General features: G+C 34.1%; 1 protein-coding gene across 1 annotated transcript; it reads left to right on the forward strand.

The window, feature by feature from the left end:
* Positions 1-3,595: 3,595 nt before the first annotated feature.
* LOC132601410 (probable boron transporter 2) lies at positions 3,596-9,318 on the forward strand. Its single transcript, XM_060314496.1, has 12 exons — positions 3,596-4,961; positions 5,091-5,173; positions 5,257-5,449; positions 5,520-5,658; positions 6,064-6,229; positions 6,416-6,582; positions 6,708-6,881; positions 7,007-7,102; positions 7,470-7,607; positions 7,686-8,005; positions 8,368-8,638; positions 8,754-9,318. Exons 1-12 carry the CDS (start codon positions 4,858-4,860, stop codon positions 9,063-9,065), a joined length of 2,163 nt encoding a protein of 720 aa, XP_060170479.1. The 5' UTR covers positions 3,596-4,857; the 3' UTR covers positions 9,066-9,318.
* Positions 9,319-16,665: the final 7,347 nt, after the last annotated feature.

Genomic DNA, 16,665 nt, shown 5'->3' on the forward strand with positions numbered 1-16,665 from the left:
ATTATAAGTATATTTTAGTTATTTTTCAAGTATATAACTTTAAAGTTTTTAATTTAAGTAGATGTATATCATAAGTATATTCTTAGTATATTTTAGGTATATTCCTAACTTAATATAAGTAAAAATATGAACACAAGTAAATAGAAGAAATCTCAATGAGCCATATATTTTATTCATTCTTGGATAACATTTATTTGCAAGTTGTAGTTTTTTTTTTAACTTGCAAATAATACATGAGTTGTAAAGAAATAGCAGAATAATAAATTCACCAATTCCGAATCATTTCGTTAATTTCCCCCATATCATATTCGACCATGGAGATATCTTCAAAGTCTTCCATTTGGTCCGGTCCACTTGCTATCAAATCTTCAATTTCTTCCTCTTCGCCTTCCTCCGCTTCTAAGTTTTGGTTGCGTCGCTCCGATCTAATCCAATCGCGAATGCACACTAGTACTTGCAAGCTAAAGCCGGATAATGAATGTCTATGGTCTCCAATTTGCTGTATTCCTTGGCTAAATGCGCTCTCCGAAGCCACGGTTGATACTTGAACCGTAAGGATATCTCGAGCCATTCTTGAGAGTATCGGATGACTTGCCTTGTACTTCTTCCACCATGCTAAGATGTCCAATTCATCCAGTTCCTTGATATCCACATTTGGCTGCATCAAATAAAAGTTATATTCATCAAAGTTTGCATTACAAGAAGAAGTTGGCTGTGAATGTAAAACTTTTAAATGCGACAAACCCGACAAGCCCTTTTTGCTACTTTGAGAAGTAGTAGGGCGTGGAGCAACGGGTGTAGCACGTTCTTCCAAATTAGAATAATGAGTAAAAACTTTTCTAAACTCGTCATCAATAGCGAGTTCAGCTTCAGCTAAAGATGATTGAACTCCCTGTTCAATTTCTAAAAATGTATAAATTTGACCAACCAATGCTTTAGTATAAGACACTTTTAAACAAGGATTTAAAAGAGAACCCAAAATAAATAAAGTTGGGATGCGAAAAAAATACTTCTTAAATTTGATTATCATTTCAAAAATAGCCGCTTGATAACCGGATTTATATTTATACTCTTGTAAAACTCTAGCTATTTCCGCTAAGTAGGCTAAAATTCCGGTTACCGTGGGATAGAATTGTCTAGAAAAAGCAAGAGTTGCATTATAAAAAATTTCTAAGAGTTCAACACATTCTTTAACATCTTCCCAATGCGTAAAATTTAACCAATCATCACTATTAATATTATATTTGTTGTGAACTTGTTGTATGGGAATCCTATACTCATATGCTTGTTGTACCATAATGTAAGTGTAGTTCCACCTAGTCTCAATTTCTACTTGAATTTTCCTAGGTCTAAGGTTATTTTCCACACAAGCATTCTTAAAATCTTTAAGTCTTCCCCTATTAGCATTACAAAAAAGAAACGCAACCGCATGTCTAACTTTTTGAATAGAATCGTCAAAACACACAAGACCATCTTTAACAATTAAATTTAAAATGTAACAACTACATCTCACATGAAAAATATTTCTTAATGGAGGGTTTATTTCTCTTTTTAAAAGACCAACCGCCTTTGTATTATTAGAAGCATTATCTAAAGCAATACAAAGTGTTTTTCTATAAATATTAAAAAATCTCATAATAGTAGACATTGAATCCGCTAAAATTTTTCCATCGTGACGACCTTTTCCTTCATCATATAAAAAAGTTATAATTCTTTTTTGCATAACCCAATTGTCATCAACCCAATGACATGTAATAGCAAAAAAATCTAACTTGTTAAGACTAAGACCCAAATCAGCGGTAAGAGAAACATTATAATTTAAAGAATTAAATACATGGCGCAAATAAAATCTATATTTTTTATACAAATCTATAACATCCGCTCTACAAGTACTTCTAGGAAGACCCTCAAATAACGGATTATAATAACGTTGAATGTAAGTAACAAACCCCAAAACCGAGGGAAAGGAAAATGGTAAACAATCATAAGCTACCATTTTAGCTATTTGTACACGCTCTTTTTTCTTGTCATACTTAAAATTTCTACCGGTTCGTGGGTCTATCATCATTTGAATACCCCCACATTTGAACCCGTTTGCTCTCCCCAAACATCCATATGTTTTTTTCTCATATGACCATTTAGTGTACCCGTTCCACCATCCTTACTAGTTCCTTGCCTAAAAGCAAATACTTGTCCACATAGGGTACATGTAACTGATTGGTTTTCCCTATCCTTAGTCATAAATTTTCAAATTTTAGTGGTTGGCTTACGAGTTCTAGGCGGTTTGTCTTGTGTATGTGATTGTGCAGGACATGTATCTCCTATGTGATTTTCGGGGGGTTGTGTTTCATCATCATCATCATCAATTTCATTAAAAGTGTCGGTAAAATGTTGTTGCATTGCCTCATGACCTAAAAGTGGATTATTTTCACCAACATCAATACCTAAATTAGGTGTTTCTTCCACAAATGTTTTCCCATTAAGTCCACCCCTAACGATACCACTATTACTACCGGCACCACGTCTAAATCGCTTTGCCATTATTAAATAGAATTAATTTAAATCACAATCAAATAAATCACAAGAAAATAAATTGCAACAAATTAAATTGCTAAAATTAAATTGCGAAAAATAAAGATAGAGTTGGAACGAAGGTACCAAATTGCCGGATTAATTTCCAACAAAGTGAAGGCGGCTAGAATTGCAAATCCACCAAAGCTACTTCGGATTGTTGCAAAATCACTAACTCCACCAATAATATTATAATTGCAAAATTAATAATTGAAACTATAATAAGACTTTATAATATTTATTTGAGAGAAATTTAAAGTGGCTAATTATTGCAAAGTAACTATAATTGAGAGATTGAGATTTGAGAGAAAGAGAAGAGTGAATTGGTGTGGATTAAAATGAAAATGAACAAGGGTTTATATACGGGTGGGGGATGGGTTAAAGTGTTAAAAAAAAAGTTTGGGGGTTGGGGGCGGGGGGGGGGGGGGGAATGAGTTTATGGCCGTTTGGCAACGACCATTTTTGCAAATGGACCGTTGCCAACGGTCCAATAACGGACAGCTGAGCCCAGCCCCAACGGCTATATTAAAAAAAAAAAAAAAACACCGGTTTAACCGGTCCGGTTTCGGTTTTACCGGTTTCAAAAAAATCAAAATCGGACCGGTAAGAAATAGATGGTTAACCGGTTCTACCGGTTCCAGTTTTACCGATCCGGTTATCGGTTTGAACCGGTTCTACCAGTTTCGGTTTTACCGATCCGGTTACCGGTTTGAACCGGTTAAACCGGACCGATTGACGGGCTTAGTGTAAAGGGGAAAGTAGACAAGTAATATGAGACAGAGGGGGTATAAGGTATTGTTTACGAAGTTACCCAATTTATTAGATATTTCTTGAGAATTGAACACTATTAAGAAGAAATGATTCTTTAATATAAGAGTATAGTTGAAAATAATTCTATTTTTTGTTTTGAAGTCCTTTTTATTTCATAAAGCGATACTTATTTTGGGACGGAGGTAATAGTATTTATCAATTACTCCACTTTGTTTTGTTTGTTTTTTGCAGAAAGCTGAGAATTATTTATAGTGACTCATATCTCACTTTCTTCAAGCCAATAATCCCTCGACCGAAGAGCTTACTTCCGTTAGAACTTCCATCAGCAATTTGCCCCCTCCTTTTCTCTCTCTCACTGTGTTGCATTCCTCTTTCATATCTGCATTGAGTTTCCAGGGTACATTTTGCAAACTTCATATTCAATTTCTTCAAGTCTACTTTGTTCTCTTGACTGATGTAAAACAGGTTGCTCTGCTCAAACAGTAACTTTCTTGCCTTATTGTACTGCAAGGGTTCTACTTCTAAGTAATGTAAGAGTGAAAAACCACTTTCTTTGTTACCTTCCTTTGCTTAATTCAAGCCCATTTTGTCTCACTTGTCATAATCATTCCTCTCCAAGTTCTTGATAATGGGTTCTCGTTAAGTCTGATTCTTGGTTGTTATTGCTTTCTTGTTATACCCATTTGGTTGAACTTGCTTTAAAGCACTAAGAATCACTTATCTAAAAATGGGGTGTCGCTAAATTCTTGATACTTGGTACTTTGTCCCTCTCTGCTCTTTTTGCTCAGATAAATACAGTTTTTGTCAGATAGTAATAAAGTTCTGACATGTAACTGAAAATTAGATCCCTGTCCTCCTTTGTTCTTGTTTGAGTGCATTTTGGTGGCAACTTATAACTTCATATATGTAAGAAAGGTTTTATTGGTGTAATGGATCTAGAGCTTTTTGGAGTCAACCGTTAATTGAGATCTCATTAGATGGAGTACTGCTCTTCCTGTCCTTAAAGTCTTGATTTTGATATCAGTTATGGCTTTACTCCGTTAATTCATTTGACTTGTGGTCCTATGGAATTCAAATAGGCAGACAATTACTTGCAAGTCTTAGACACATCCTAGACATATAATTATTCATTGCTAACTGATTCTTTTGTTCTTCCTAACTTGTATTCTTTGTAAATCTGTTAATATGTAGAGTTAGATAAATAACATCTTATTTTGTGGACCTCAATGAAGGTCAGTATACAGTTAACAGAAATGAATCAACCAAGTTTCATTTTTATCCTAAATACTCTAGTCATGATCAAGTAGGTGTTGTCTTCCTGCCCAAAGTTTTTTTCCTTTGCCTATGCAAGTCTAGTTGAATTTGGTACTGGCCTCTCGAGTCCCTTTGATTCTGTGCTATTTTGTTGTCCTTCAATTCTGTGCTGGTTTGTTGTCCAAGTTTTCTTATCTGTCAAACGAAACAAAAAAAGAACAAAAATTTCCACCCTTCATTTTGGACAAATTTTGAGTGACCATGGAAGAAACGTTTGTTCCCCTCCGTGGAATTAAGAATGATCTCAAGGGAAGACTGTTATGCTACAAGCAAGACTGGAGTGGTGGTCTCCATGCTGGTATCAGGTAAGTTGAACGAATTAATATCAATGATTTGCACTTGGAATAACTTTCTTGAAGTGTATATGTAGTAAATTGTGTTCTCTTATACCTTTTAATGGATGCCTGACGATTATCTTTCATGTTCTATTGCAGGATCCTGGCTCCAACGACCTACATTTTCTTTGCATCAGCAATTCCTGTTATTTCTTTTGGGGAGCAACTGGAAAGAAGCACCGGTAAGATTTGATTTTTCCTGTATTAGTTTCCTCTTATTGATGGTTAGTTGCTGATATGCTGTTCCTGTAAAATGTTATCTCAGATGGACGTATAACTGCGGTGCAGTCTCTTGCTTCAACAGCACTTTGTGGTGTGATCCATTCCATTTTAGGTGGACAACCACTCCTTATACTAGGAGTCGCTGAGCCAACTGTCTTGATGTACACTTTCATGTTCAACTTTGCAAAAGATCGGAAGGATTTGGGTCCGAATCTCTTTCTAGCCTGGACAGGATGGTAACTTCTGAGCACTCTCAAAATCTTTCTAGCTTCATCATCACCCTTTCTAACATGGTTATGCTTCCAGGGTTTGTGTTTGGACCGCCTTTCTGCTTTTCTTGCTAGCAGTTCTGGGCGCGTGCTCCATAATAAACAGATTTACACGCCTGGCTGGTGAATTATTTGGCATGCTCATCGCAATGCTCTTTATGCAGGAGGCTATTAAGGTAATCAAACTTAAATATGTTAAATGATCCTAGTTTTCTGTCAATCTCCAGATCGGGAAAGCCAAATTGAAAGCAGAACAGAGCATACCAAACCAATATAATCATGACGAACATAAAAAACACGATCTAGTTCTGCTGAGTTTTTTCTCAGAAAGTATCAGGCGGCTTCATTGAACTATTATGGAAGTTTTGTCTTCGTGAAGCTCTTAGCTAAATAACCAAATTGTCTTATGAAATTAGCAAAGCCTATTTTTGACCATTTCTTGAGATTTTTCACAATTGCCTGCCTTGCACCAGAAGACAGGGTTTTCACCAATTTGTACAATTGTCATAACATATCGGGACAAAATTCTTAGAATAAGCATAATGCTTTTCTAAATTTCAATGCTTATCCTAAAAACACAGGGTTTGGTGGAGGAGTTTGGCATACCTGAGAGAGAAAATCCTCGTGAGGCTGCATTCTCACCTTCTTGGCGCTTTGGAAATGGAATGTTTGCACTAGTTTTATCTTTCGGCCTTCTTCTTACTGCATTGAGGAGCCGTAAAGCTAGATCCTGGCGCTATGGAACAGGTTATAATTTCAGTATAACTGCGTGAATATTGCTGATAACAGAATGAAACTTTCTTTTTATTGTTAAAATCTAATATAGTCTGTAGGTCAGCCACATGCTAATAGTCATCAATTTAGAATGATCAGTTCCTGTTGAAACTGAAAAGGTATTTTATTAATGTGCTGACACTTAAATGTTGTTCAAAGGTTGGCTTCGAGGATTTATTGCTGACTATGGTGTCCCACTAATGGTGCTTGTTTGGACGGCTGTATCATACATACCAGCCCGTGATGTTCCACGAGGGATACCACGGAGGCTTTTCAGCCCCAATCCATGGTCACCTGGAGCTTACTCAAATTGGACAGTTATCAAGGTGCTTTCATATTTTGTTTTTCCATAATATTTGATCAATCTCAAGATCATGGACTTAATATTTGAGATAGTTGATGTCCGTTTGGTCTTTGCGTATTTTGAAACTCAAGGTGATGGGTTTTACAGGAAATGATGGATGTTCCTCCTCTATATATTGTCGGAGCATTTATCCCAGCCACAATGATTGCGGTCCTTTACTATTTCGATCACAGCGTTGCATCTCAACTTTCCCAACAAAAAGAGTTCAATCTAAAGAAACCTTCCTCGTATCATTATGATCTCCTTCTTTTGGGCTTCTTGGTATGCTGTTTGCTCTAGCTTTCTTGTTTTTAACATCAAGTTTACGCTGTAAGAGTACATTAATTGTCACATATTAGTTGATGCACCTTTTTTCTCCTCACTTTAGTACTTCTATATTCACTTAGGTCATCATATGTGGTCTTCTTGGCATTCCTCCTTCAAATGGAGTCATTCCACAATCTCCAATGCATACAAAAAGCTTGGCCACTCTGAAACATCAGGTACTAAAATTATCTCTTACTATAGAAGTTTCTAACCTGGAATATAGAAATTTATTGCCAACCTGCATTATCTTTCATGTGTACACTGCTACTCTCTAGTTGAATAATGCAAGTCCAAACACAGCTTCCTAGGTACATGCGAAATCTTAATTATTCTTATATTTTATTGAGTAGTAGGGAAATAAGGATCATGTAATCAAAACCACATGATGGCCCAGAATGGAAAAAGAACTTTAGTTCCTAAGTATTTGTTTTCTCCTGCTTTCGTGGTTTTCCAAAGGTTTCAGTTCATTTCTGAAACCATTTCTTGATTAGGGGTATATTTACGATGAGATTATTCTAATTTTCTTATTTCTATTTGAAACAGCTTTTACGGAATAAACTTGCATCAACAGCGAGAAAAAGCATTGATCAAAATGCAAATCTTGGCCAATTATATAGGAGCATGCAGGAAGCTTACAATGAGATGCAGACTCCCCTTGTCTATCAAACTCCTTCTGGCCTGGTAAATAGTGAGTAATTTCCAAATGGCTATGATTAAGGTAAATTAAAATGCTTATTATTACAGTGTTCATTCAAACAGGGGTTGAAAGAGCTAAAAGAGACCACAGTTCAACGGGCATCAAGTACCGGGTACATAGATGCACCAGTCGATGAGACAGTCTTTGATGTGGAGAAGGATATTGATGAGCTCTTGCCAGTAGAAGTCAAAGAACAACGTCTAAGTAATCTCCTTCAGGCGTTAATGGTTGGTGCTTGTGTGGCTGCTATGCCTATCTTGAAAAGGATTCCTTCTTCTGTTCTCTGGGGATACTTTGCTTTCATGGCAATCGAGAGCTTGCCGGGAAATCAGTTTTGGGAGAGGATATTATTGCTTTTCACTGCACCTGGTAGAAGATACAAGTGAGTCACTGACCAATGCTAGGATCATATATCAGTCCCTACCTCTACCTCCCACATATTTCCGTTCTAATATTGTTTCATAAGTTGTAGGTGTGCATGTAGGATCACATCCAAGATTTAGACCGATTAAAATTCTTAAAAGAGAGATGACTTTGGATTAGAATAATATTGAAGGATCAATGATACATGTCGATTCTTTTATTCTTTTTCTGAAAGACCGTAAAGAGTTAAATCTACCCTCATTTTCACCATGACCTCTTACATTTCTCCTCTAGGTTCTTACATTGCACAAAAAGAATGTAGTCAGCTTTGTCTCTGAAATAGATTCTGTGTATATCTTTCCTAATCTGCATATTTATCAGGGTCTTGGAAGATAATCATGCAACATTTGTCGAGACGGTACCTTTCAAGACAATTGCCTGGTTCACCTTGTTTCAGACAGTTTATTTGCTCCTATGCTTCGGCATAACGTGGATACCAATAGCTGGAGTTCTTTTCCCATTGTTGATCATGCTTCTAGTCCCAGTGCGCCAGTATTTGCTTCCCAAGTTTTTCAAAGGAGCACATTTACAAGATCTAGACGCTGCAGAATTCGAAGAAGCCCCTGCAATAGCATACAACATGGCCTATGGAGTAAGTTAGCATTTATTATCAGTAGTATGCATGCATCATAATAATAGATTTTCCCAGAAAAGCGGTGAATGAAAAAAGTTTTAGATGCTTAATCCTATGATCTATGCACTTGCAGGATCAAGATCCTCAGGGAAGACCTGCCTGCATGGATAGTAGTGAAATTCTTGATGATATAATCACAAGAAGCCGTGGGGAGATCCGGCGTTCCTGCAGCCCAAGAGTAAATAGTTCAACCCCCACCCCACTTGAGGAAATCAAGTCAATGCACAGCCCACAGCTAGGTCAAAGGGCTTACAGTCCAAGAGTAAATATACTAAGAGGAGAAAGGAGCCCCAGATTGAATGGCAAGGGACTTGAAATAAAGCAAACTCCTAGCCCTCAGCCATCTAAACTTGGTCAAAATGTTCGTAGTCCGTCGTCTACCTAGTATTAACAAATATTGTGGTGAATTTAGAGTCTCTAGTGGTTCTCGAGAGGTCTTTTTATGTTGTTAACAGTGCTTGAGTGGTAGTCTAAGTATGTGATTAACCGTCACTTAGGCATCTGTTTCGCTGTTTGTGTGTCTTACTTGTCTTTAACAATGTATACCTTTTTATTGTGTTATTCTTGTATGCAATCCAACTACTCTGGGCAGAGGACAAATTATATCAAAAAATAACAGTGAATTTTCTAAAGTACAACAGCCTGTCAAAGCTTATCAACTACCACTAGCTTTTAACAGTTCTTCTGTTACTGCATTGTGTTTCATCTGCACTAATGTATAAGAAAGCAGTGTACTAGTGCATAACAAAATTAACTCTCAACATTTGCTAATGCTTGTCCTTCACACAACAGGGTCACGTCACTTTTTGCATGTATCACCAACATAAATAGCCCTTGTGTTTTGAATGATAAATATATTTGTATAAATTGTTTGTAATTAAGGGTAGAGTAGTCTTTACACATCATTGTACACCCTATATATATCTTGTACGCTGTTCACAATATTATTAAGAATCATACTCTGTAACATGGTATCAGATTGCTTAGGTTTTTTTCTCTACGTGTGTCTCCTCTAAGAGCCATGGCAACCTCGGCAACCTTTTCATCAACATCTAGTTCTTCTGTTACATTGAATATGCCTAAAGCTAGCTGCTTTAACTTCAGGAGGATAAGAAATAAAGGTTTATCAGATAATTATAATAATGACAAGCTGACAAGCTAGGCATCACTTTATGTAACTTGGCCAATTGGCCATCGGGTGCACAACCTAGTGGAATGCATACTAGTCCTTCCACCATATCTACAGCTTGTACCTTGCCTGAATTATTTATTAGTCTAGTCTGTTAAAAGCATCCAATTATCTTTTCAAATGTCGACATAGACAAAATATATGTATATATGAAATATTGGATGATGTCTTTGTATCTGCCTAAATTTTGGTCGACAAGATTACAGATAACATTACTCTATAAATTAGTTCAACAAAGTGCAAGTTGATCCGAACACCCTTTATTAAAAAGTAAAATTAAAAAAAGCATCAAAGTATCTTGCCTACCCAGCCCCATATAACACTTTGGGGAGATAAAGATTTTATGACCACTTCTGGACCCCCTTCGGTCTTAGAAAAGATCTCTTGAAACTGATTTTGTAATTAGCCCTTTCATTACCAGATTTTTTAGTCTTAAGTGCCAAAATAGCAGTCTGGAGACTGGTCTGCATTGATACTTTATTCTTCTCTTTATCTCTCTGTCAATTAAAGCAATTACAGGATTTTTAAACTCCAAGAATATAAAATTAACATGCTTAAAATTGATGAATGTCAAAATACTGAGCATTCCAATTTGATGTCAAAATCAGCATGCGCATGATTTAGATACCACTTAGAGATTATATTAGGTTTACTTACTCTTAGACTATTAATAAAGAAAAATTCAGTTGACTGGACAAAAGGAAACAGCCTCTAGGAAGGTAGGGGTAAGGTCTCCATACACTCTACCCTTCAGTGGGTATATTGTTGTTGTTGCTGCAGTTGATTGGGCAAAAGATTAAACTATGCATTCAATATTAAGTTGCTTCTCCTTTTCTTTCCCTTTACCAATCATTATGATGTCAAAAAGCTTAGTGAACATTTTTTTTGCAACTTATTTGAAACTGAAGCATTATTATCGTTACTATAATGCAAAAAATACTACCATTAAAGATTGTGGTAGGATCAACATGACTGTTTCACCCTTAACCAGAAGTTTTGAGTTCAAGTCTTTGGAGTTAGGAATGCAAGAATATAAAATTAACATGCTTAAAATTGATGAATGTCAAAATACTGAGCATTCCAATTTGATGTCAAAATCAGCATGCGCATGATTTAGATACCACTTAGAGATTATATTAGGTTTACTTACTCTTAGACTATTAATAAAGAAAATATCAGTTGATTGGACAAAAGAAAACAACCTCCTACCTTGGAAGGTAGGGGTAAGGTCTGCATATACTCTACTCTTCGGTGGGTATATTGTTGTTGTTGCTGGAGTTGATTGGGCAAACGATTAAACTATGCATTCAATATTAAGCTGTTTCTCCTTTTTTTCCCTTTACCAATCATTATGATGTCAAAAAGCTTAGTGAACATTTTTTTTCCAACTTATTTGGAACTAAAGCATTATTATTGTTACTATAATGCAAAAACATACTACCACTAAAGATTGTGGTAGGATCAACATGATTGTTTCACCCTTAACCAGAAGTTTCGAGTTCAAGTCTTTGGAGTTACGAATGCAAACTCTCCTGATAACTTCCACCTTTAATGAGCCTTACACTGTTACATAGGACAAATCGGATAATCAAAACACCGAGTTCGAAGAGAAAAACAAGAAACAATACTTACCTATTGTTCCAATTTTTATGCCAGGATACATGACAAGCGTTTGATATAAACTTTATCACTTAATCGTTATTTATTAATAGACATTCTCATCTCATTTAATTATTAACCATGATAAGTTAATATTATTTGAGCAAATACGGGATACAGGTAAGTTTTTTCAAAAGATAAAAGGTCCAATATGACAACAATGACCTTGAGGTCGCAGGGTTTCGAACTCACAACACTACTTCAATCTGTGGCCTGTAACCTTCCCCAAGTTTTCCTGTGACAGAAAACAAATTAGGCACATTTTTCTATTTCTATTATATATAAGTGTCCAAGAGAGACTAACACAACAATGAATACTTATATCAAAAGCTATATAGATTATACACTTTAACCAACTACTTTTTTATCCCATGTGGATATATGTCATAATACTGAATATTTATTCTCTTCTCATGTATACACGTATGCACTTCAATTTTAATTCTCTGACACATTTATTTCCTCTGTGTACTTTTACTTGTTCACTTTTGACTTTTCAAGTTCTTTAAAATTAATTAAATCTTTCCCATCTTACCCTCTCCGTCCCATATTACTTGGCTACTGAATATTTATTCTCTTCTCATGTATACACGCATGCACTTCAATTTTAATTCTCCGAAACATTTATTTCCTCCGTGCACTTTTACTTGTTCACTTTTCACGTCCTTTAAAAATTAATAAATGAAGTACTCCCGCCGTCCCATATACCTTGGCCACATTACTAAACTACTTTTTTATTCCACGTGGACATATGTCATAGTACTGAATATTTATTCTCTTCTCATGTATACATGTATGCACTTCTATTTTAATTCTCTGACACATATTTATTTCCTCCGTGCACTTTTACTTGTTCACTTTTGACTTTTCACGTTCTTTAAGAATTAATAAATGAAGTACTCCCTCCGTCCCATATTACTTGGCCACATTACTAAAAATATATGTCCACATTACTTGTTCATTTACAAAATCAAGATAAAATTAATTAAATCTTTCCCATCTTACCCTCTTTGTCCCATATTACTTGGCCACATTTCTAAAAATATATGTCCAAATTACTTGTTCATTTACAAAACCAAGATAAAATTAATTAAATCTTTTTCATCTTATCCTTAGTAATAAATGTTCTTGAAAATAGTCAATTTTGATTAGAATGTATTTATTGGAGAGAGATAGGGGTAAGATAGTAAAATACATATTTTATTTATGATTTCTTAAGGGGCTTGCAAAAGGGAAAGTGACAAGTAATATGGGACAGAGGGAGTATATACTTTACCATAATATTCATATTTATTGGTGTAAGTCTCAATAGCCTTGGAAATGATTTGAAAACGAGTAATTAATGTGAAAGGTAAAATTAATAATAAGAAGAAAACATTCTTTCTCTTGATATGTTAACGTGGACAGAGGGAGTTACTTTTATCCCCGTTTTCCTTCTTTGTCAATACTTTAAACATGAAGAGAGGACGAACAATAGCAATGCAAATTTGTACCAAAAGTTATATAAATTGTACACTTTAACCAATTACTTTTTTATCCCACTTGGACATATGCTATAGTACTGAGTATTTATTCTCTTCTCATGTATACACGTATGCACTTCAATTTTAATTCTCCTACACATATTTATTCCCTCCGTGCACTTTTACTTATCCACTTTTAACTTTTCACATTCTTTAAGAATTAATAAATGAAGTATATATTTTATCATAATATCCATATTTATCGGTGTATAGTATCAATAGCCTTAGAAAATGATTTGAAAATGAGTAATTAATGTGAAGGGTAAAATAAGAAGAAGAAAAATTTCTTTCAATAAAAAGAAGAATTTTTTTCCCCTTGATATGTTAACGTAAACAAGTAAAAGCGAAGGGAGGGAGTGACTTTTATCCCCGTTTTCCTTCTTTGTCAATACTTTACTTATTTTACTCTCTTTGCATTCTCTGATTATTGTATCTTTGCATTTATAAAATGTATTACTTTATATTTTCATTTCGAAATTAAAATTTGGTGATTTACAATATAACATATATCTTTCTAATTTTTATTTCTTTGTAGCAATTCTTTTTATCTATAATTGTTAATATAAAAAATTATAATGTAACTAATTTACCCCTTATTATCATATTTTTTTTAATTAATTTAATAAAAATATTTCATTAGTTTTGCTGTTAAAAAATCCAATATATACAACAATGGTCTTATGTTTAGATCTGAACAGTTAGTTAATTGAGATGGATATCAACCTGTCCGTATATAAGATATTAAAGAATTTAAAAAAAAAAATCTAGAATCAAAATATTAATTTTCCCTCATATTCTTACTAATTTTCTTTTTCACATCGATGAACAACTTTCATTGTCATGACAATGAGAAAAAAGTCCGACTCTTTCCATCTCAAAGACTTAATTCCATCATATGTTTTAAATTTTTAAACTCCATTTTTTTAATTATAACTAAAATGATGGTACATAAAGTACATTTTGTATATGTTGCTAAATATAATAACAATTAGAATGTTTTTAAAAGTTATTTACAAAATACAAACCTTAAAGACTGGCTAATTAAAGTGAATAAACATCTTCGGCCCGTGTATCGCACGGGCATATTTTGCTAGTATATAATGAATGCCACTAAATTAACACATAGAGCAACTACGAGTCATGATCTTGATAAATTAGGACGTGATGTGTTGTAAATTAAAAAATAACGAAAGTGTAAAAATGTGTTACTATATCTAATCTTAACTGTCATTACAGACCTCTACTTTAACGCAAAAAGTATGAAATAATTTATACTGAATTAGTACTATCGAAAATGAAAGCATCCTTAAAAAATTGTTGTTCGTGCACGGGCGGCACACAATTGATCACAGTTTCTCTAAGACTGAAAAAGAAAAATTAGAAGAATAAATATAACTCAAAAGAAGGATTAAACCAGGATTATACTTATATACTCTGACAGTGTAAAGAATCTTATATACTGTCAACGTAATTTAACGTTATAATTGGTAAGCTACCTTTTTTCAAATTACTTATTCATTCTATATATACGGCGATTACCTATAATTATTTTTATATTGAACTAATAATATAAAATTTATAGAAGTTAAACTCATATTGAAAAAACGTTGATGCATTTGTAGGGTAAATTTCATGAATGGTAACTTAACTATCACTTTTTTTCACCAAAGCCATTTAATTATATTTTCTAACATAAAAGTCGTATAACTATCACTTTTTTCACCAAAGTCACTTAACTATTTTTTCTAACACAAAAGTCACATAATTATCACTTTTTTTCACCAAAGTCACTTAACTATATTTTCTGACACAAAAGTCACACCTACTGAAAAAATAATATTTTTATATTCTTTTTTATTTTTAATCTAATAGATACAAACTCGTTAAAAAGAATCTACCCGGTCCAAAACTCATGCAGATATTAAAATACCAAAAGGGTGAAAACTTGAAAAAAAATTATCACAAGATTATACTTCCAATGCAAATAGTAATAACTATTACGTCATATAATTCATTTTCCTACTATCCAACAACATGTAACACTTTTTAATGATATTGGAGAAAAGGGCCAATAAAATTCACACATTTTTTACTTGAGAGCCCCTACAGAGAATGGATCATATATTTGGTGAAGGATTGGTTTTGTTTCTTTAATATTCTAATATTTGCATGAGTTTGCATCGGTTTGATTCTTTTTAATTGATTGTATCTGTTAGATTAAAAATATAAAAATATTACCAATTGGAAGTTGAATTTTTTTGTAGGTGTGATTTTTGTGTTAGAAAACATAATTAAGTGAATTTGGTGAAAAAAAGTGACAGTTATGTGACTTTTGTGTTAGAAAACATAGTTAAGTGACTTTGGTGAAAAAAATGATAGTTATGTGACTTTTGTGTTAGAAAACATAGTTAAGTGACTTTGGTGAAAAAATATGATAGTTAAGTGACCATTCATAAAATTTACCATGCATTTGTATCGAAAAAAGTGTAGGGAAAAAGTTCAAAAACTTTCAAGTTTTTTTCTTTTCTTATCAAACAACCATAGATAAAAGTTTAATTATAAAAGCTGAACTTTTATACTTAATTACAATTGGTCGAATTTTTTCCGAAGAACTTATTTTACTAGCTTTGAAACAAACAAAAATTGACCCGCAAGGGTTGGGTGGGTGGTTTCCTATATGGGAGACCTAGGATCGATTCTCCTCACCAGCAGCCTTGTCAATCAAAGCTCGTCGCACCAGGCCTACCTAATGCGGTTTACATCTCCTGTGGCACAGTGTGCAGGTTACCCAGTGCGCACTCGAAGGGCAGACGTCGCGGATTTCCATGGAATTTCCAAAAAAAAAAAAAAAAACTTTGAAACAAACCTAAAGCATGTTATTTAAGAAAAGAAAAAGTCTTACATTTCATGTGTGGTTTGCGAGTTATTGCACATTGAACAGGTTACCCAGTGCCCACCCGAAGGGGAGCTGCAAGTTTCCCTCAGATATCAAAAAAAAAAAAAAAAACTCTAAAACAAACCTAAAGCATGTTATTTAAGAAAAGAAAAAGTATTAACCTAAATAACCGACCACTCAACTTCTTCGACTAAAAATAGTCAATGAATATATCATAGCTATATAATCCACGTATAATACAGTTTATTTATAGCCGTGCATAATTGGTGTACAACTTATATAAACTGAACAAAAAAATAAACAGTGATATTCATCGACTATTTGTATAAAGATCCCTCTTGAAAAATAATGAGAAGGGGAAAAGTAGTACACTACTACTAAGAGTAGTAATTGAAATTTCAACACCGGTGGCTAGTAGGGCTTGTATAGCAGATATGTCAAAGATAAGATGAACTCAAGAACCCAATGGCCATCGACCCGTTCACGGAACAATTGGTTATACATTTACATGGCCAACAGGCTAGTGTTTCCTGTCCACTGGGCAATTTGCACGATTGTCTTATTTGGGGGTGGTCTTTAATTTTTGGCCCTCAAATTGCTAGTATTTAATTTTTGTCTTTTGTCTAAAATATTTCGAGATTTTGGGTTCGAATAGTGACTCAATGAAAAAAAAAAATCGCAAGGTAGAATTTTAAGGTAGACTTTTCGGGAAGTCTTG

Source organism: Lycium barbarum, chromosome 1 (assembly GCF_019175385.1).
Source record: "Lycium barbarum isolate Lr01 chromosome 1, ASM1917538v2, whole genome shotgun sequence".
Lineage (NCBI taxonomy): Eukaryota > Viridiplantae > Streptophyta > Magnoliopsida > Solanales > Solanaceae > Lycium > Lycium barbarum.

What these genes read in the sequence shown, in the direction of transcription:
- LOC132601410 (XM_060314496.1), top strand. Translation starts at nt 4,858, where the DNA reads ATGGAAGAAACGTTTGTTCCCCTCCGTGGAATTAAGAATGATCTCAAG. An exon ending in GCAACTGGAAAGAAGCACCG is followed by an intron (nt 5,174 to 5,256) that starts GTAAGATTTGAT and finishes ATGTTATCTCAG; the next exon opens with ATGGACGTATAACTGCGGTG. An exon ending in ATCAAACTCCTTCTGGCCTG is followed by an intron (nt 7,608 to 7,685) that starts GTAAATAGTGAG and finishes TCATTCAAACAG; the next exon opens with GGGTTGAAAGAGCTAAAAGA.